The sequence below is a fragment of the Accipiter gentilis genome, chromosome 1 (genome assembly GCF_929443795.1).
Source record: "Accipiter gentilis chromosome 1, bAccGen1.1, whole genome shotgun sequence".
Taxonomy (NCBI): Eukaryota; Metazoa; Chordata; class Aves; order Accipitriformes; family Accipitridae; genus Astur; species Astur gentilis.
Genome location: NC_064880.1, coordinates 27206616 through 27227378, shown reverse-complemented (window position 1 = coordinate 27227378; position 20763 = coordinate 27206616). Strand labels below are relative to the sequence as shown.

General features: G+C 36.2%; 1 protein-coding gene across 7 annotated transcripts in view; it reads left to right on the top strand.

The window, feature by feature from the left end:
- NBEAL1 (neurobeachin like 1) overlaps window positions 1–20763 on the top strand; it is a 91604-nt gene that overhangs the window by 1078 nt on the left and 69763 nt on the right. For all 7 annotated transcript variants that reach the window (XR_007505951.1, XM_049799564.1, XM_049799591.1 and 4 more), the window contains one exon: window positions 18524–18615. Coding sequence is in view for 6 of the 7 variants with exons in the window: in XM_049799564.1 (XP_049655521.1) it covers window positions 18524–18615 (92 nt within the window). In the remaining variant the exon portion in view is untranslated. The remainder of the gene's footprint in view (window positions 1–18523; window positions 18616–20763) is intronic.

Below are 20763 nucleotides of genomic sequence, written 5' to 3'. Positions count from 1 at the left end.
TTAGCTTCTGTAAGGATATAACTGCCCTTACTAGACTATTTACAACCTCATCTCTTGATTTGCTGTTCAGCTTGGGCTTTTTTGTGTGTGAGGTGTGAATTGCCCAGTGTTCATGGCTCAGCTTAAGCAGTTACTGTAGCTCTATCTTTTAACTATGTGAATGCATGTGTTCACGTAATTCTTTGTTTTGTAGAGCAATGGCATTAAGATGTATCTATTTAATTCACTGCTGCTAGTATTTAGCTTTATATTTATTGTTTTCTGTGCAGCTCCAGTTTCATTTGAACTATTAGTGAAAGCCTTCCCAAAGAGCAGATTTATTAAGTTACTCCTGAGTCTTCCTTTGATGGTTATCACTGTAGCATCTAAGTACTCCATTAATAAAAATGAATTTCCTTCACCTGGCAGGAATGTTATTAAAATACTGTCCTGTTTCCATTTGCATTTTATAGTGTAAAGCAATTAGTATGTTTAAAGCACAGGTCCTAATTGCCGCCAGGTATATGTACACAAATTGGATTGCAGATTATCTAAATAAATATCTGTAAAATAAGGAATGTACAAAAAATTACCATAAAGGGAGGGGAAAGGACTGGCCTGCTGTCATATGGGAACTTGGTGGCAGTGGCAAGGATAGCTTCTGGTGGCCTTATTCTCTGGTTTTCTTTCAGCTTTTCTCTTTGCAGTCTCATGCTTCATATGTATCACAGTTTCTTTAACTGCTTAAGCCAGTAGGATATTAAGGGTAGAACAAACATTCTCTTGTTGTTCTTCCCAGTTCATTTCCAGAAAAGGCCTATCTCAAGAGCATAAATGTGACGCTTTAAGTACAGACCATCTTAACAACACAAGTGCACAAAGCAGTGGATGAAGGCTGCACAAAGTAGTCTTAATTGTATCTTTTCTTAGTTTTTGTGTGTGGGGGTTTGCAACCCTAATGATTATATGTAGTTAAAAATAAAACTAGTGCAAACATAACACTATGGTATGACTTCTTACTGCTACCCGCCTGGGTGATCTGTTGGGTTGAAACATACTTGGATAGACCTTTGCCTTTTTAACTAATGTAGTAATGCCAATGGCAGTAGGAAATGGACTAGCACTGGAGGAGATGGATGTTTTGCCAGTGTGTTCATCGATGTGAGAAGAACAAAGGCACTTGGAACAGACTCCAAGAATCCAGGCTTTCCTCAGCTTTGGGAAACACAGGGCTGCAGAGATGAGCCAAGCTCTGAATTTCTCTGCCCAGCTGGTCTTTGTCCCTTTCATCCCTAGTTCTTTATAAAATTCTTTTGTCTGTCTTATATCTTCTCCCCCTTTGCTTGAACCTTTCATTCAGATTATATGCTTTCCATCTCCATGTTGTCCACATGCTAGCAGGAAGTTTGCATAAATGGTGCTAATTAAAATCGGTGCTTTAGATCACTTACAGGATGTTCAGTTTCTTCATGGGAATGATGCATGTGCAGTGCAGTCAGCTCTCAGGTGGTGGAGGATGGACTACTACTAAAAAAAAAAAATAAAAATATAGAAATTTTTATATACTCAGCCTCCGTGAGCTGTCAGTGACTTTTTTGGCCTTTTTTCTTCCAGACCCATCTATTAAGGGCACGATTAGGTGGATTAATATGTTGATAAGGACTTGTTCTTAAGTAGGAAAACATATATATATTTAAAATAAAATAGTTGTCTTCAAAATTTGAAGGCAATTAGAGTGACTCCAAAAAGGAGTTTTCACTTTTTCAAAAAGTACTAGACACAAACCTGGTTTTTCCTTTTTCTCTCTCTCCCCTAACTTGTTCAGGTTAAAATGGTATCTCATTCTGCTTGAGGCAGGCATCGAGCATAACAGTGTTTCATTTTGGATTAAGTTTGGTGAAGTTAAGAGGAACTGAAGAAGCTAGGTGTTAGGATGTAAAATGTTTTGAACCCTTAATGTAAGTTAGATTGTTCAGTCATGTATTGAAAACATCTGTGTGCTGTACTGTCCTTTGAGCATTTAGCACAATGTGAAGGTGTAGCAATAAGTAATCACCAGTGACAGGTTACAGCGGTTTAGGGAGAAGTCTCTTTGTACCTGGGACTGCCCAGTGAAGTGTAGTATCATATCCTGTATGTTGCACTGTCATGACTTTGTTGTGGCTGACATCCTGGGAAGGAAAAGCTAGGCAGTTTCACCAAACTACAAAAACTGCTGGAGAGTCACAGTTGAGTAAAGGGGGTATTTGTTGTGCCACAAATCGCAAATATGTGACTAGCTTTTGCAGTCTTGTTAGCTAAAGAAACTGAAATCCAAGCTCCTTTTTTGTGTGATGCTTCAGATTGTTACTAATAAGTAGCCTTGTTTGTCTTGTCTTTTTTAGATCATCAGGTCCTTCATGATCGTATGTTAAATATAGCACCCTGTGCTACAGCAGCAAGGCTTTTCACAGCTTTAAAGTGATGGAAAATGCTGTGTTACCATCTTACCATCTATCCTGGGTCATGACTTTTGTTTGTGATCACTTGACATCTCTGGCAGCATCAGGTGTCAGTTGCAATAATTACTTTTGTGCAAAGTAACATTAGGAAGGCATTTCTCCATTTTCATTGCCTCTTGTGCAGTTTAGCACTTGGAGATTTTGGGCAGACAGCATCATGTAGCTAGGATCTCTGCAGAAGCAGCCTTTTGATGACACCATGTATGAGCTGGTTTCTTTTTTTTCTTTCTTTCAACATGTATGTTTGAGTGGCTGCAAAAGTTCATTTTTAGTTGGTATTTAGTTGTTTTTCATCTGGTGTTTTCTAATCTAAGGTTTTGGGTTTGTATTTTTTTTTTTCTGCTTCTGTTCCCCTAAAAGCTATCCTGTAGGGCAGTAGCTACAAAGCTGCAGATTACAGTCTGCTGTTTAAGATGCCCTATGAAAGTAGCAGCCAGACATGATTTATGATGCTTCTGATGTTGCATGGAAGCAGTTGAAAAAATTCATTAAATTTAGTGAAGTTTAGATTTGAGTCATTGGGGTTGTCGCAGCATTGTATTGTTAGTAGTCTGAGCTGTTCCAGCCTTGAGTTTTTCATTGTTTTTTTTAGTTTTTTTTTCTTTTTTTTTTAAATGATTATGTCAAATTTTCTGCAAAGAAAGCATTGTTAAGGATGCAACTTGCTGGCATGTTTTTTGGTGATTTTCAGTTTCAAATGGTGGGGTTTATTTTTCTGTTTAATTCTGTTAAGGTACAATGCTATTATTCATTTGAATATTGATATGGACGTAAGCGGCTGTCATCTCATCCAAATGTAGGAATGCATGCATTTTAAGATAATTTAATTATGTGTAGAATAGGTAACACAGGTCCTTTCTACAGAATTCACTAGGAAAAATTTTTCTCCAGTAGGCTAGGTAGACAATGGTAGTATCAAGTATATTTAGTGTCAGTTCAAAGCCTTCAATAATCTACACAGGAGCATGAAACACTTCTTATACAAGTGCATATGCAGCAGATACCTGAAAATGCTTTACTAACATTAAGTGTACAGCGGGAGAAGAGCTCTATTAGGTGAATGGAAGTAGTCTGGGAAAAGGACATGCTTTCATGTATGTCTGTGACCTTTTCATGTTCATGTGACTGAGGTAATCTCTACCAGTTTTGCCTTATGGCCTTAGACTAGCATGGCTGTAATAATATTACTGTTGTAATATTAGTTGATCAACCTTTTCTTAGATGTTAATTATGTATCAGTATACAAAATTAATCCGTGTTTTATAATCCTCTGAAGTAACTGTTATTGCAGATTCAAATGAAAGAGGTTCAACCTCTATCTTATCTGTAAGATTTTAACTATGTGTATTTCATCTCCTCCAGTTTTTCTGGTAGATATTTCAGACTCTTAGACATAAAGGATGTCAGGATTTCTGATATTTTTTTATTTTACTCAGAAAGTGATCAGATACCCTTTTATATGGAAAGAGATTTTTTTCTATATCAGAAAAAAAAACCACAGCACAAACAACCCAATTGCCTACAGAAAGGGTTTCAAAGGCACTTAGCTGCCATGTGTACCTCAGAAAATCTTCAGTTTTCATTGTTTTATAGTGGTTCTGAGCTTTTTCTTACACTTTTGTCTTCAGTAAAGCCCTGATTTCATTTAAACACTGCCTTGTCTTGTAGGTGATATAGTAGTTTGAAGGGAAAGCTGTGAGTCTGTTCTTCAGCTAGCTTCTAGCCTGTGCCTCACATTTCAAAGAGGGAACATTCAATCTTAGGGTCATTAATACCTAGTATTCCCCTAGTAGGGACTCTGTGTGTTAGCAGTTTTAAAGCTAATCATAACATTCTGGTCTTAACTAATGCAGATAGCTGAGATAATCACATCCCTTGCTGTTTTGAGAGCAGCAGACTTGTGTATAAGCTGTCATCTTAAATGTGCTTTCTTATGTTGTGCTGTATTTCTTGTTTGTTTTTACAAAATCTGATTGTAGTGAGATAAATATGTTGTAGTTTTCTCCCTGGCATAGTGATGGATATCTATATATTATAAATATTTTCTTGTTTAATACTGTAGCATAGAAAGAAATGTGGTACTTTTTTATAGGAGAGCATTTTCTAGCACTAGATGAAAAGCTAGACAGAAAAGAACATTAAATGTGACTTCATGCATTATCCTAAAAATGTCCTAAAGTGGTTAAAGTCCCGTTACTTTTGAGTTATTTTTTCCTTATCTGGAGTCCTTATAGGCTGCCTTACAGGAATCAGAAGATGACTTGAATGAAAAAATAAGTGGTCTTGGGAGAAATCATGATTTCTATGTTAGTCAGGAGCAGACCGCTGTGATGAGTTGAGTGCTACAAACTGTGGTGTGCTAGCTGTGATAGCTTTCCTGTAATTACATGGCTGTCTACATCGGAAGACCATTGCAATGCAAATACTTAGAAGCTGAAGCTTTAACATATAAATGTGCATTTAATTGGCTTGAGTTAAACTTACATTCGCATTATGAGATCTAAACAGGTAATTTATATTAGTGTGTACTTAAGTGCTGTCAGAACTCGAGTCTGTGAAAGAGAATAATTTCCTTTCATTCCCCATTACCATGACTTAATCCTAATATACTATATAGAATTGAGATGAATTTGACCTTGAATTGTAAGAATAAATTTATGTGCCTTTGGAGCCTTTCAAGCCTTTCTCCTTGGGGGGGATTCTGTTAGCATCAGTCACCTTGCTTTGAGCCAAAACTAACATATAAAGAGGGTGATCTTGGTAGTCCAAAAAATGGGCTTGGAGCAAGAACATACCAGTTTTCTCAGTGTGTGGTGTTATGGTCTTGTTAAGCTGACCCACTAACTAGCTGTCCCTGACAAAAGACGTCTTGCTGTATTGTCCCTTCGCTACTGTTTTACAAAGTACTGCCTCCCCTGTAATATTTTATAGTTCAGCTGAATCCCTCAGTCACCTGCATCAAAAGATTTGGGCATTTAATGTGATATTCAGCAAGTGACAGCAAATGTATACCTTCTGGAAGAGTATTATGAAATTACAAGGGATGGTTCATCAGTTTATATTAAATAATGTGAGTTTTTGCTTGTAAGAGGTTTTTAACCTCTGTCCCTGTATAAAATTGGACAGTATTTGTAAATAAACGAAAAAAGTTTATAATCAGATCAGCTTTTAGACATGACTATTGTAGGGCTGTATAAAGCAGTATGAACTGAATTTGTTCACCTAAATGATACTATAGTTACATTTCTCAAAGAAATGTGATTTTAGCAAAATTATGCTTAGTGGTGATGAGACACATGTAATTCAATAAGAATATAATCTTTGTCATTAAACTGTAAGCCCCGTGTGAAACACTGACCTTTGCATCCCAAGTATGATCTCATCCTGACTTAGCTTGCACTTGTCTTCCTCCTTGTGCAATTGCTGATTTGGCAGTGATTCATGTCACATCACTATATGTTGCCTTTGTTATATTAGATAAAGAAGTATTCAGCTTAGAGCTAGATGAATGCTTGAGCAAATCAAATCTTCAGTAAAAGTAGTTTTTCATAAGTCTGTCATGTAAATTCATGCCACTGCTAAAACTAGTGCGTGAAGCTTTGTTAAACAATTGCTGTGTAAAATATCTTTTCTGCAGATTGTTTTAAATGAATCTCTGCATTCTGAGAGAGTGTAACTTGTAAAGGAGCATGTCACAAGTCACTTGTGGCCTTGCATTGGTGAAAATATCTTTGCTCTGTCTTTATGAGATGCTGAACTAAGAATGGATATAGATAAACAAGAACAGTTGGTTATCAATTCTGAATTTAGTGTCTGCTATTTAGAGATGTCTGAGTCCAAAAACTACCATAATTCTAATATTTACAAATATAGAACTTTTCATATAAATAACTGATGTGTATATACGAGATGTCTTAACTTATAATAGCCGTTACCTTCCTTAATTATGGTCCAGAGTGACCTCGTGCTGTTGGTTGTTCACACACAGCACAGGGACGCTGCCCCAGAGAATGCAGACTTCAGATTGAAATGACACAGCAGATAAATCTAAACAGACAGAGGTGTAAGAAAACCATAACATTTTGCAAGATACGGAGAAATTATTTTAGTTTCTTATCATTCTATAATATATATTTGCCAATACAAGTATGTAGCTACTACTTTTAGATGAAGAAGTGTATGAAGTTTGCCTGTGCTTTTGCTGTAAGATTCAGGGTTCTACCGGTATTCAGCATGAAGTTGAAATTCCTACATGTCCACAGGTTTGTGGATTAGTTCTTTACAGGATTAATGAGAAACTTCTCATTCTGAACATACCAACGAATGTATGTCAGATTAAGCTTTTACTGAAATGAAAGAATCAAATGTCTTAAATGGAATGATTAATCACAAAGCTAGAAACACAGGCTTCTGGTTCTGTGTGTTGGTGGACTAATACAAGAGTGAGTTTAACAAACAGTGGGCTGTTGTGTGGTATCTGAGTTATGGCACTTCTAACTTGGTCATCTGGTTCAGATATGGGGATAGCATGTCCTGATAAAAGAATATTGTAGAATCAAATCAAATATGCAGTATGTTTGTGCTGTAATATGGAAATGGGACAAAGGCTTACCAGCTGCCCATTGAACAGCATTGTAGCTTAATGCCTGAATCCAAATGTCGACAATAGATACTGTTAAAATATTTACAGGCTTCAGAAAGGTTGAACAGCTGCCATAGAAGAGAGAAGAGCTTCTTTAATTACTGAGCTTTTCTTGATGAAAGAAATGCATATAAGAAGGAAAAAAACCCTCCAAAACATGCACATGTCTCAACAGTACAGATAAGCATCTTACTTTTTTAAAAAAGTGATTTGTTCAGAGAACTTTTCCAATTTATCTTCTAGTAAATGGGAGGCTGGAGTAGAGGAGGATGGGAGATAAAACAGGAAACACCAAGAAATGAAAACTATACTTGATTATTCTCATCATAAGCGCTGTTTTAAGTTTGACATCTCACTAAGCCTTCTCCATGCATCTGCAAATCTAAACATTAGCTGTTAGATTTCTGTGCTGATAAATTATTTGTATGCATTGATGCTTTCTCTGATATTTAAAGCATTTATGATAACCTTTTTGTCTGATTTATGATTGAGGATTGCATGTACCTATAGTAAGCAATAGGAATAAGTGGAATTAAATAATTGACCGTTGAGTAACACTGCTAACTATGGCTGTGTAAAATTAGGAATTAAATTTAACTGTAAGAATGGCTAATTATACTAGTATCTAAAAGCAGAGCATATTTTAAAACAGTGAGGATATTTAAGAGGTTAAATTCCAAAGGCTTTAAAGGATTTTGAATGCTTTATCTAAAGGACATTTGAGGGAAGCACAAATGAAACCTCAAAATAAATTCATGGTTAAATGCCACTCTTGCATAGCACAAAGAGAGCATAAAATCAAAGCAGATGCTAAACCTTTAATTATCTAATGGTTAGCAATTTAACCTAGGAAATACACTTTTATTTAAGTAATCAGTCCTAGTAATTCTGGCTTTTAGACTGTGGTTGTGGGGGGTGTTAGGGGTGAAGACAAATCTTTGAGGACATATTCCTGAAGTCTGGATGAAAACAGTGAATGAGTTTGCTTTTAATTATTCACGTAGGGAAAATTGGTACTCTTGTCAATTATCATTCACCAGACTGCTTAAGAACCTGTAGGAGTATCCCATAAGACATTTAAAAACTAATAATGAAGCGAAGGCAGAGGTTGAAAAGGTAGCACTCACATTGGAAAGAAGAATTTAGCATTAATGCTGAAACATCTATGAAAAGCAAAGTGAAAATGAAGCAGTTCGAGTTTGACTCCTTGAATAAGATAGCAAGATTATTAGTAATAATTTTAGGGAAACATAGTACCTTCATATGGTTTACTGCAAGTTTTCACTTGGAATGTTGAAGAGAATTTAGGAACTGAAAAAAAGGTTTTAAAAGTTATTGAAACTTCTTGTTCTAAAAGTAATGAGTAAATAATGGCTTCTGTGGAAGAGTGACTGGAAATGTTAACTGACGATGTATGTGGGGCATCAGTCCAGAGTTTCCGGTGATGTAATCTTCCAAAGTTTTGTAGAAAGTTGTTGTGGTAGTGGCTTTTTTTGTAGAAAGTGGCTGTCTGTAAGTCATCTCACCAACTCTGCCAATAAATGTTTGTCTAATGCATTCAATTATATAAAACTTGGTATTCATTTACCTGTGCTTTTGCTGAATTTAGGACTAGCTGGAATGAACAGTTTTCTTGATAAATGAATGAAGCTTCATGGGAACTGTAGGCTAAATGGTTTGGCATGTTCTGAGAAGCAAGGAGGGAAAAGGTTTTATTTGATGTTCTTGAATTATTTTTTTTCTTTAAATAACAATTTTGGTTAGATCTGCAGTGTTCACATGCTTTTAAGGGCAAACTTGGAATTTGGGAGAGAAAATACTGTGATGAAAAGGATGGTCCTTTAATATTTGTTGTGTGTAATTACCTTAAATACAAAAAAAGTCTCAAAAATGGCAATGAGTACAGTGGCTCAGGTATGACTGCACACAGTTTTTTCTCCACAGGATCCTGCATCATTCACCATACTGGATGGGTAAAGCTCTTGGGAGTAAAGCGGGGTATAGAGAACAAAAGTGTTATTTGCAGAAATCTGACATCATTATTTACCCCTGCTAATCATTTGAAAACTGTACCAGCATAAGTGCAATGGATGCCAAATAGCAGTTGCACAAGTAAAGCAAATTTTGCTATGCCCTAGTTTTTGAGTCTTTGATTTTTTTTTTAAGGGTGCTTTTGAAAACTGGATTTGGGAGGTTTTATACCTTCAGTGTATAGTTCAGCTGCAGTACAATATTAATGTAAGGCCTGGTGAGGTTGAGAAGATAAAACCCAAACAGTTAAATCCATAGCTAAAGAAATAAAAATTTGCTTTACTTAAATTTGGTGTAAAGTAATCATGGGACACTTTGAAACAAATACAGACTTCTTTTTGATAAGCTGTACACAAGTTCTCAGCCTTTTTCTTTATCTGCTAAAAGACTTGCCAATATTTAGCTGTTGATATGGTCAAATAATAGGCTCATCTTTTTACTGTTGTAGCATCATCCTGCTTCTTTCAGTCTGTGTTAAACTTTTATTGTCTCTTGCATCACACTGAAAATTAGAAACTTGGTGCAAAAGCTGGCTTTGTGTGTGTTGTTGCTAAAACTCAGCCCTTTTCTCATATAAAACAATGGCATAACTTCGAGTTTCAAAGCAATCAAGTGATAAACTCTAAACCTTTCTGAAGCTATAGTTTGAATTTTCATTAAATTTAGGCTTATCTTGACACTGTAGACTTTTGACGTCATGTTATTTTAGTTGCCTTTGAAATATTTAGGATGCTTCTTTTTCTCTTATGCTTAAAATACAGCTTCCAGCTTTTACTACTGTTGGTTCATTATGTCAACTTTGATGGGAAAAGTGAATGTTAATAGAATGTAATACGTCACAGAATGGAAAATTCCTGGTAAATGCCCTGTGCAGTGGACTCTAGAAGGCTGAAATACTGTATGCCAGCTTGTACACGGAACTTGCCTGGTGGTACTTACTATCAAATGTGAAGACATTAAAATCTGAGTTCAGTTTACCTAGATTTCATCCCATGGATGGCATCAGTCACATGCCGGTTCCAAGCGACAAGGCTGTAATTGAGTTGTCATTCAAAACCACCACCACCAACAACAAAAAGCAAGAGAAAGAAAAATAGAGGGTTTACTTCCATTTTAGTAAGAAAACTCTTTCATTTTGTTTTTCCGTTGTTGGGGATCTGAAGTTGAAAGGAAATCAAACAGCTGTCAGATAATTGTCTTTAACTTAAGGCATTAATGGAATATTATAATTGTTTTTCTTGTTTTGAAAAGAGAAGAAAAATATTAACTTTAACTTCTAATGTTTGTGAGCTAAATTTTATCATGATTGATGGCTATAGGTTTATTTTGGTATAAATCTCTCTGCTAAATGGAGTTTTTTAACTTGTCCCAAAATAGTTGTTTCTGTCATGATTCACTGCAACTCCCACTTGTAAAATAAACACACCCCCTCTTTTTCTTTTAATTCTGGAAATGGAACAGAATGCTTGTGTGAATTTTGAAAAAGGAGGTTTATAATTACTTGCCAGGAGCCATTCTTCTTTTGGATCAACAGCTGACTCAAAAATTAGTATTGCGATTAAAATGAAAAGTTTTTCCCAAAGGTTGTGCCCTTGATAATTAGAATTGATTGATTGAATTTATCACAGCAATTTAGCCAGTTTAGAACAGTTTATCATGAAGTCCTTTATTAATTCTAACTGTAGTATTGCTGCTATAACGAGGCTTTTGGGGTTTTATTTTGGCATTTTACAGATTTGAAAGGTTCATGAAAAGCATAAGGACTTTGACATATTTCAGAATAAAGGCTACTAAGAGATCTTGTGCTGAAGATGTTGCCTTTTATGTCTGAAAACATGAAGAGGAAAAAACTCCCTTGAAACAAACCTTCTAATCCACCAATGAATAGTTTATTTCAAACAGTGTAGAGAAATATTCTACAATTCTGCATTATGTAGACTACTTCAATTAGTTTTAAGACTTAACTCACCAGTGATCTAAAGGCAGTATTTCATGTTTAATTTCCTAACGTTACTTTTTGTAGGTCTAATTCAGCCTTAACACCTAGGGATTGTTCTTATTTTAAATATAATGCTTAGGGATAGGGGATTAGCTACCATAATACCAGTGCCAGTGAGATTTTATGGTAGCGCTTCTAAGCTGAAATCCACTTTGAAGGTTGACTGACTGCTACGCACAGTAGTCAGACCAGGCTGGCTATTTGATGACTGCATGTTAAATTTAACGACTTCAAACAACTGTCTTGTCAAACAAGTCGGGCTTGTCTGACAGTCGGACTCTACACAGCCCTGCAGGGAATTTTTGCCTTTACAGCATGGAATGCGACACTGCAAATAGCTTCGGGTGGATCCAGCTTTTGTTTTTAGCAACTAATACTTCCTGAACGTAGCTATAAAAATTGTACTGAGCTTTGCCCTTCCAGTTGCGTCTGTTTGCTTGAAGTCTTAGTGAAATGGAAGTTACTCTTAAATCTAAAAGCAATGCTTATATAAATGCGTAAATAGTATCGATTTGAACCTTGGGTAGATGTGCCTGTGTTCCACAGGCACAGGTCTAAAGACTTGCAGTGGGAGGATTTCAATGCCAGTTTTGTGTAAAATATTTTCATTTGACTTAGATTAAGCTGTAAGAATTCAATACTACCTGGCTTGTTATGAATTTAAAAAATGTTATTACTGGTGCAAAAAATTCTTGTTGACCTTCTTGCATAGGCAAACTAGTTACTGAAAGAGGTGACTGAATTAGAACGTTTCTTTGTCATTCTTTTCATCAGTCTTCATAAAAAGTAGAGAAAGCTATTGTAATTTCTAGATAATTTAGTGTATCAAAGACAAGAGCCTGTCCCAAATTAGTGTTTATAGTTTTAAGTTTATAGTTTCTTTTCACTTCATTGCCTTAGAGAATGTCCTGTCTGTGAGAAGGGCATTAGACTAGACCTCTCTGTTACTGGCTTTGTTTCAGTGTTGTTATACACTAAAGTTGGTGCTAGCATTGAAAGCTTGTTTCCCAGTTCCACCAAGTCTAAGGATGGCCTTGCCAGAGTTTTTGTTTATGTATCAACCTGTTAAAATGTTAGACTTCATGGGAAACTTGCTAATTGTTTGGCAGTGTTTAGCCCACAGTATTGCTATGCATACTGTAGACCAGTAGACTGGGTTTTATTTTGCAACATTTTTCTTTCTAGCTGTGCTGGTTTTGGCTGGGATAGAGTTAATTGACGACACTGGCATTGTACTAACTGGTACTGTAACTAACTGGTAAAGAAAAAACCCCTCTTCTGGAGGTTTTGTGGGGTTTGGGGTTTTTTGTGTGTGTGTGGTTTTTGGTGTTTCAGGTGTGGTTTTTCGTTTGTTTGTTTGTTTTTCAGTAACTGTTAGAAACACTGTATTACTCGGGCCTGGCAGTCTTTCTTTTTAAAGTGTAAAGAGCTATGACAACTATTATTGTGTCCAGAGGATCTTATGAAAATGGAGGCCTAAAGGGTGGTGTGTTGTTCTGCTGGTCAGGTTTTTTTGTTTGTTTTGTTGTTGTTGTTGTTTTTGTTTTTTGTTTGTTTGTGTGTTTTTTTAAGGAAAACCAGAAGTATTTAAGGAAGGGAAGGAACAAGGAAGTATTTTCACTTTCAAGTGCTCTGAGCTACATTTGACTTAATAGGCATAAAATACTTTTTTTAATTACTGCAGGTGAATGATTGTTGCTATAGCCGTTTCACAGGCCTTCATTATAGAGCATTGAGCTCAGAAGTCAAAGCTTAGGCTCTGTGTACTTGTGGCTACCACCTAAAGGACTTTTTTTGTTGTTGTTAGATTCGCACATATCCTTACAATGACACCCTTAAGATAGCCTTGTTAAAACTCTGGTTGTTTCAGTTTATCAGTATCAAGAGAAATGGCTAATTTAAGTTGGATTTTAGCTTCTTGGAATTTCAAGCTGTGGAGAAATTATCTTCCAGAAGTTTTAAGGCATGGAGTTTCTATATATGAATTATTATTCAAATAAGATACAGAAATTTGTCTTGCACAAAAACTAGGCAAGTTTCAGGTAAATAAATGAAATGCTTAGGCTTGTGACTTAGAAAGCTGCAAGGTTTCGAAAATCAATATTTTCTTATCTTCTTCTAGAGATTGGAAAGTTGTAACTGGTGAAAGGTGTTTTATTACCGTATACACCTTTCTGTTTCTACTGCTGTTGTACAAATCAAAAATTTCCTTCCGCATTTCTTGCTGATCTCATAGGGCGTGTCTGCAGAGTGTATGTGGTGGGGCTGGGAAAGAATACCAATCTAAAATTGGTTTATCACAGTTTGTCCTTGTGGTGTGTTATCAAAATGTATGTTGCTTTGTAAGCTGTACTTTAAAAGCATGGTGCATCTTCAAACAGTACCATGCAAAATAATTTGGAGCTGTTGTCTGACATACAGCCTTCAGCTGCCTGTCTGCAGAATGACAACAAACGGGTAATTATGAAAGTGGGGAGTAAGAGAATATATTCCCTAGGTTTCACTACTTTTACTGGTAATAAGGCTTCTGGGTATTTAAGATGCTTTGTTACGGTCTGGCTAAGTTACACTGCTTCCTTAGGAGGACTGCAGATATAATGGAGTAGCTAACAATTTATAGTGAATAAGTTGGAGTCGGGGTTGCAGTTCAGTGATTTGTTCTTTTGGTGGCAACACTGATCTCGAGTATTGCCATACCCATGGGATGCAATCTTCTGCCATGTGGTAACACAAGATATTTGTCAGATTGCAACATGTACTGGCTTGGAGAGTTGATCTGGCATTGAAGAACACAAATTTTTCATGTTAAAATTAGGTCAGTTTGTGTTCTGCTGTTAATGCGGGTTACCACTTCTGTCATGAGAAAACAGAGGAGAGTTGAAAAGGTGGGTGGGAAGAGAATTCGACAGAAATAAATTCTAAAATCCCCTTAATTTAAATTTCAGATTAAATGGCAGCAGCTGACCTAAAAAAAAAGTTCAGTTCAAGATAAAGATGCTGGGTAGGATAATTGCAGTGTACATGGTGCATAGGAAGCAGCTGATACCCATTATTACTGTCTGGTTTTATTATGAAATTAAAATTTTAAACCAATGTAAAAAGACAGTTTTTCTCCTAAACCATCATGCTTCTGGTCTGGGAAAATATAAGATGCAATATAAGAAACACATAGGTTGGTCTTCAGAAGGTTATGTGTTTAGCTATGTTTTAGGAATGGACATTTTTGTGTACTTTACCATGGGTAACATTTACTGTTGTAAGTTTCCTTTCTTAAAACTGCTTCAGTAAAATTTAGATTTCTTGCAGCTTTTAACAGGTGACTGGTGCAGAGGGTCTGGGCTGATTGCTAATAAAGAAAAAGGAAAACATGGGCCACATTCAAAGTTTGAAAGCTGTTTTTAACTTCTGTTTCTAAATTCTTTGAAATAACTTATATGCTTTAATTTGTAGCAAAACTTTTAAATATTGGGTCACTTTTTTCTGGAATAATGTACTCCTAGTTTGTAAGTCTTCATTTTTGTTTGTTTCTGGAAAGGTGGCATACTTCTATTAGGTGGTTTATAATGGAGATTTATTGCTTAGTGTTTCTTATGTTGCTAAGTGATCTTGTTTACTTTTTTTTTGCCTTGATGATTCCTCCCCTCCTCCAAGTGGTGTTGAGTTAGTGCCATTGCCTGGATGGAAATCTCTAGATTTGACTCAGAATGAGTCAATTATTGTGTAATCTATTTTCTACTGGCACATACCAGTAGTGTTACCTGGTATTTTGATATCAAAGCTGATTATTTTAATAACTTGGAATAATTAATTGGCTGGCCAGGGATTGAGGGTGAAGGGAGTTAAGTTAAATAGTGTGCTGCAGGTAATGATCAAACAGTATTACAGTTCTTGGTTTTTACCAGAATTGGGAGGAGTTTTAGTGGCAAAGTGAATTGAGCAGTATGTGCACTACAGGTAAGCAAAAACTTTTGGCCTTTGTCATGGTTTAAACCCAGCCAGCAACTAGGCACCACGCAGCTAAGCTTGCTCACTCCTCCCCCCAGCCCAGAGGGGGATGGGGAGGAGAATTGGGGGGAAAAAAAAGTAAAACTTGTGGGTTGAGATAAGAATGATTTAATAACTACAGTAAAATAAAATGTAATATTAACAATAATAATAATAGTAGTAGTAATGAAAAGGAATATAATAAAATAAAATTTAAAAAACCCCAAGGAAAGACAAGTGATGCAGTTGCTCACCACCTGCTGACTGATGCCTGGGCAGCGATCTGCCCCTCCTGGCCAACTCACCCAGTTTATTTACTGAGCATGACGTTCTATGGTATGGAATATCCCTTTGGCTATTTCAGGTCAGCTGTCCTGGCCATGCTCCCTCCCAGCTTCTTGTACACCTGCTTGCTGGCAGAACATGGGGAACTGAAAAATCCTTAACTTAGGATAAGTGCTACTTAGCAACAACTAAACCATCAGTGTGTTATCAACATTATTCTCACACTAAATCCAAAACCCAGTGTACCAGCTAGTAAGAAGAAAATTAACTCTATCCCAGCCGAACCCAGGACAGCCTTTTATAACATCTGTGGCCGACTCTTGTAATCTACATAATTGCTTTTTCTTGCATATTTTGTCTGCCAGTATTCTCTCTTACTGCTAGTCTGCACTGATAGCCTTGAAAAAGGCATTATAGTTGAAGGATAAGGAGTTTTAATTCAATCTTAAGCTTGAAGCTGATTTAGGTATATCATTAAAAAGGAGCAAGCAGACATTTTATCTAATTTTGTCTTTTGTCCTCCCATTCCCCTTCTCTCCATAACCTTTTGTTAAAGCAATTTTAAGTCAGATAATGATGTTATTTGCACAGCTTCCTTCATGGTAAATGACCAAGAAAAACTGAGTTTTCTCATAAAAGTTTACTGTCAACAACTAGCAATGAGCCTCAGCTATGTCAACAAACAATTTTAATTTTGGAATACCAATAAAATCAATTTAGTAATTCATGTTGTGTTTCAAGGAGAACTTGCTCCTGCTAGAAAAAAACAAAGCAGTTTGTTCAACAGGGGAAAAAAAACTCAAATAGGTTCAGTTTTTGCACATGCATGGGCATTATCATTAGAGGCATGGACACATGCATATGGCAAGGTTTCTCTTGGTTACTTTGCCATGGATGCTATTGCTTTGTCCTTTATAGCCAGAGCTATATTGTAGTTGCTGAAATAATATCCTGGTTTTCCTCATCTTTATGATCCTGTGACATAGCTTGTATGTGGCTAGAATAACTTACTGGGGATTACAAGAAAGTTTAAGTATGTGAACATTTTTAAAAAGCCATACTGTCTGAAGACAGCATCTTCTGCTACTTCTAGCTCATTCTTTTAGGATATTAGCAAGTCTTACTTCTTGCCCATCTTTTGGTTTGATTTTCAAGGTTTTTGATCTCTGGATCTGTGAAATGTGTATTCTATACTCACCTGGTTGAGATAATGTCAACCTCTGTAGCTTAAACCAGTAGCTTGGAAACCTTGAATTTATTCTTTATCTTAACAGCTTCCTGTATTCTGTATGTTGCAGCTTCATCTTGAGGACAATTAATATGTGTGTTGAAGATAACTGTTTGGTAGTTCAGTGCACATTAAACATGAGGACAAGGCTACATTACACTTAAAGGACATAATACTTTTTTGACAAATTTTTAACAGAAAAAGAAAGGGAGAGATGAAAAAAAACCCCAACATTGAAAGGGGAATAAAAGCAGAGATGAGAATAAAGATCATGAAGGAGGAACAGATTAGGAGTGAAATCGAAGGAGGAGAAATAAGACAAGAAAAATGGAACGAAAATGCATCAAAGGCAGTGAAGCAAATAATCAGAGAAGATATGTATCTACCTGAGGGTTTTATTTGGCACCTGCTGTCACAGTATTTGAACACATTTCATAAATAATTAATTGTGATAGTGATGTAAATTGTGTCTGGGTGTTCCTGACACTTCTTGCCTGAGTTAGAGGGGTCTTTGGGCGTACGGGGAAGGGTAAAGTCTAGAATAAGAAGGGGATTCCCATGCTTTGTAACTCCTGTAATTGCTGTGGAAAGATGGTCTGAGAAGAGTTTTTGCAGCACTTCAGATTCTGGATTTCCATTTTTATTTTATTCTGTTTTTTTGTTTGTTTGTTTTTTTCCCCGGGAGGTTCTTTTGTAGGTAGCTATTTTGCACTGACAGGACTCGGTGTCAGTCTTTCTTAGTGACTCTTTCTTTTACATTGACATTGCCCCAGAATACTGTGTATTTTAGAGTTTTTCACAGATTGCTCCTTGGTCTTAACACTGCAGGGAAATAATCTGTTATTTGAGAACATCTATGGTAATATAAAGGCAACAAGCAAAAGGGAGGAGATACAGAAAAAAGAGAAGGATGAACAAAAAAGCTTAAAACTTTTGCAATATTTTATAAATTACAGAGTAGACTTAGAAATAATTTAAAATCTATAATACTTTAGGCAAATATTTTAAAGTTATTTTGAAAATTATTTATGACATGGAATGTGGGACTGCATGGATGTGTATTAATGGACATGACTGTACAGTTCTTGTGGAGGAATATGTTAGCTGTGGTCCGGCAGCTTGCTTTTGAAAATTAAGCAGCTTGACTTCTAAAGTGAGACTATCTCAAATGGCATATTTTGACAGAATTTTCCTGTGGTGGTTTGTGGTGGTCTAGTATCTGTTCCCCCTGCTGGCATACTACCCAGCCCTGAGGAATTGCTGGTCACTAACAGAGTCTGTCTGCTCTACTAAGAACAAGTACAAAGCCTAAATCTAAATTATCTGTTTTATAAATATCTAGTATACACGTCACAGGCTCTGCATTGTCTCTTGGAACACTTCATCTGGCTCTAATCTGCTGCTAGCTGCCATATTGATCAATGAATGAAGCAAAAAGCAAATTACTTTGTGATTAGGATTGTTGTTGGAGTTCTTATTTAATTTTATAAGCCATAAAGTGTGTGGCGTGCTAGCATCTATGCTATCAAGACTAGAATATACAAGTAATTTTGTAAAGCTGGTATGTATTACTCTGGAGAATAAGTAAAGGTTGTTGGTGGGGGAAGGAGCTAACATGCTTTGGTTGGCATTGGTACCAGGAAGTGGAAATACATGAACTAGTGAATAGGGCAAGAATGTCACATCAGCACAATATGGCCGAGAATTTCAAAGGACACAGTTTTTTTAATTGTGGTTCTAAAAATATGTGTATTCCCTTCTTTCTCCCAGTTGAAATGTATTAAAGAAAAAATTTCCGTTCAAGTTAGTACTACAGAGTTGTTGATGGATGACCTTGTGTGCAATATTGCCTAATGTTCTCTTCTTTTTTACAGAAAGACCCAGATTACCTGAAGCTCTGGTTGGATAGTTTTGTTTCTAGCTATGAACAGTTTCTGGATGTGGACTTTGAGAAGCTGCCAACTAGGTATGTAGAATTATGGACCTGTTCACCTTTGTTATCTGAAACAGACCTGGCTGAGAGCCCAGTCTTGTTCAATGGCAATACTGCCTTTAAACAAAAGAAAGATTTTTAATTGTTGTGTGGCTTTCCCATTCTTTTGAAGGTCAAGTTGGGTTGGGAATGATGAAACTAGGCAAATACTGGTATTTGCGTTATATCAGGAGCTGGCATGAGTATTCACTTGTTCTTGCTTGTAGAAATATAATCATTATTCCTTGTGCATTGTTTGAATAAGTATTCATTAAAAGTTGCGTATGAAATAGTATTAGTTTTAGTGCCTGGTATCTGTATCAGCAGTGACTGAAGAGAAGTAAGATGTAGGTAAAGAGTTTTGTAATTTTATTTCAGGGATTGCTTTAATATGAAGGATGAGATGAAATGCTTAATGAAAGATTTGGATATCTTAGCTGAAAACCTTTTAAAAATTAAAATATGCACAAATTACAGACTTTAAAGTGATTTCTTTGTTTGCATCTGTGAAGACTTCAGTTCAGGGCAAGAGTATTGCTGACTTCACTGAAGTTGCTGACCGCAAGTTCTTGGATATAATCATGCGATGCTATTGAAGTCTAATTTTGGAGTTCCATATTTAGTATTTTGAAGTTGTCTGTTGTGTTCTAAGGATAGTGTTTTCAAGATTAACTTCGCAAATGAGGAATAGAAACTTAGGCACTGGATGTTTTCTCTTGCTTTTGAGACGCTTGCATGAACTAAGGGTTTTAAGATAAGTATTACAGGATTCAGAAATCATGAGAGGTGGTGTCAGTAGTATAGCTGATTCCGCTACTGGTGTTTGAATACAGAGAATGGCTCTCCCTGCATGATGGCTGTTGTCCAAGCCCTGTTGAAATCAATGGAAATTCTTTAATGGGCTTTGGATCAGATCCTGTTTGAAGTGTAAGTGATAGCCTCTACGGTTACAAGGAAATGAAGAATACTGCAACTGGATCTCAGTGGATAAAAACCGGCTTCTCAGCTCTTTGTATTAAAACTTTCCTCATAATGCCTATATGAATGCAAAATATATAGTGCAATTACCAATAAGCAAGACCTTCAAATTTAATTCTGTGCTCTTTTAGAAGATCTGTTTTCTTTGCAGTGTCAAAAATGCATCTTAGTGTGTTTAATTAAGGAAAAAAGTTTATCCTTTGAAACAGGTTGTCTTTAATGTACTATTTCATAGAAATCCAAACAGTGGAAGAGAAGAATATCTGGTACTTTGGGTTTTTTAAGTGTTTTTTTGGTTTATATGTGTGTTCATTTATTTATTTTTTTTTACAGCAAAATAGAAGATAAAAACCAAACATGAAGCTTAGTTGTGCAGAACAGCAGCAGCATCTTCATTGTGCCAAATGATGATTTAGTGAGCATAAAAATAGTGTATTTTTCTGAGGTTAATGACGGGATTAGTGATTCAGTCTGGAAGAATAGGCCCGTGTGGATTTAGACTCATTTGTGTAACAGATGTAGAGAAAACGTATCGAAAATCGTAGGGATGAAGGCAGATCGTTCCTGTGCTTTGATGGCTGGATTAAAAATTACTGAGAGCAGATATTAGAATTAACAAAGAGTTGCAATTTCTGCCCTTATTTGCATTTGTGAGGTAATCAGGCATGTGAAAGGTGGCATCTTTCTGGGGTTTGTCAATTTATGTTGCAGGCATTTACGTTGTGGAACCGATTATCTAGCCCACAGAAAAGAACAAGTAGGTCAGTGTGGAACCACCAAATGCTGATTTGCAGTGACTCTTCTCTTAGGGTCATAGGATCCTGTGGACTCAACTATTTTACTGGAGTTGCTTATTAAATAACTAATTCTGTCTTTTGATCTTGGAAATAATATATGATGCTAGCCAAAATGAGAAACTGGAGTGGACTAATTTTATTTTTCCCCCCCCCTTATATAACTCTTGGTATGCTTTACAGCTATATGCCTGAAAGACCTTGCATACTGAAGGGCAAATGCCAGGAAATAGTGAGAAACTATGTAGGGAGAAGAAAGCTTGTACAGATTGCTGGACAAAACTAACCTTTTGGAAGACAGGCATGGAGTTTTGTGTCAATGTAAAACGTGGGTTTTTTAGCATCCAAGAAAACAGCACTTAAGAAATGT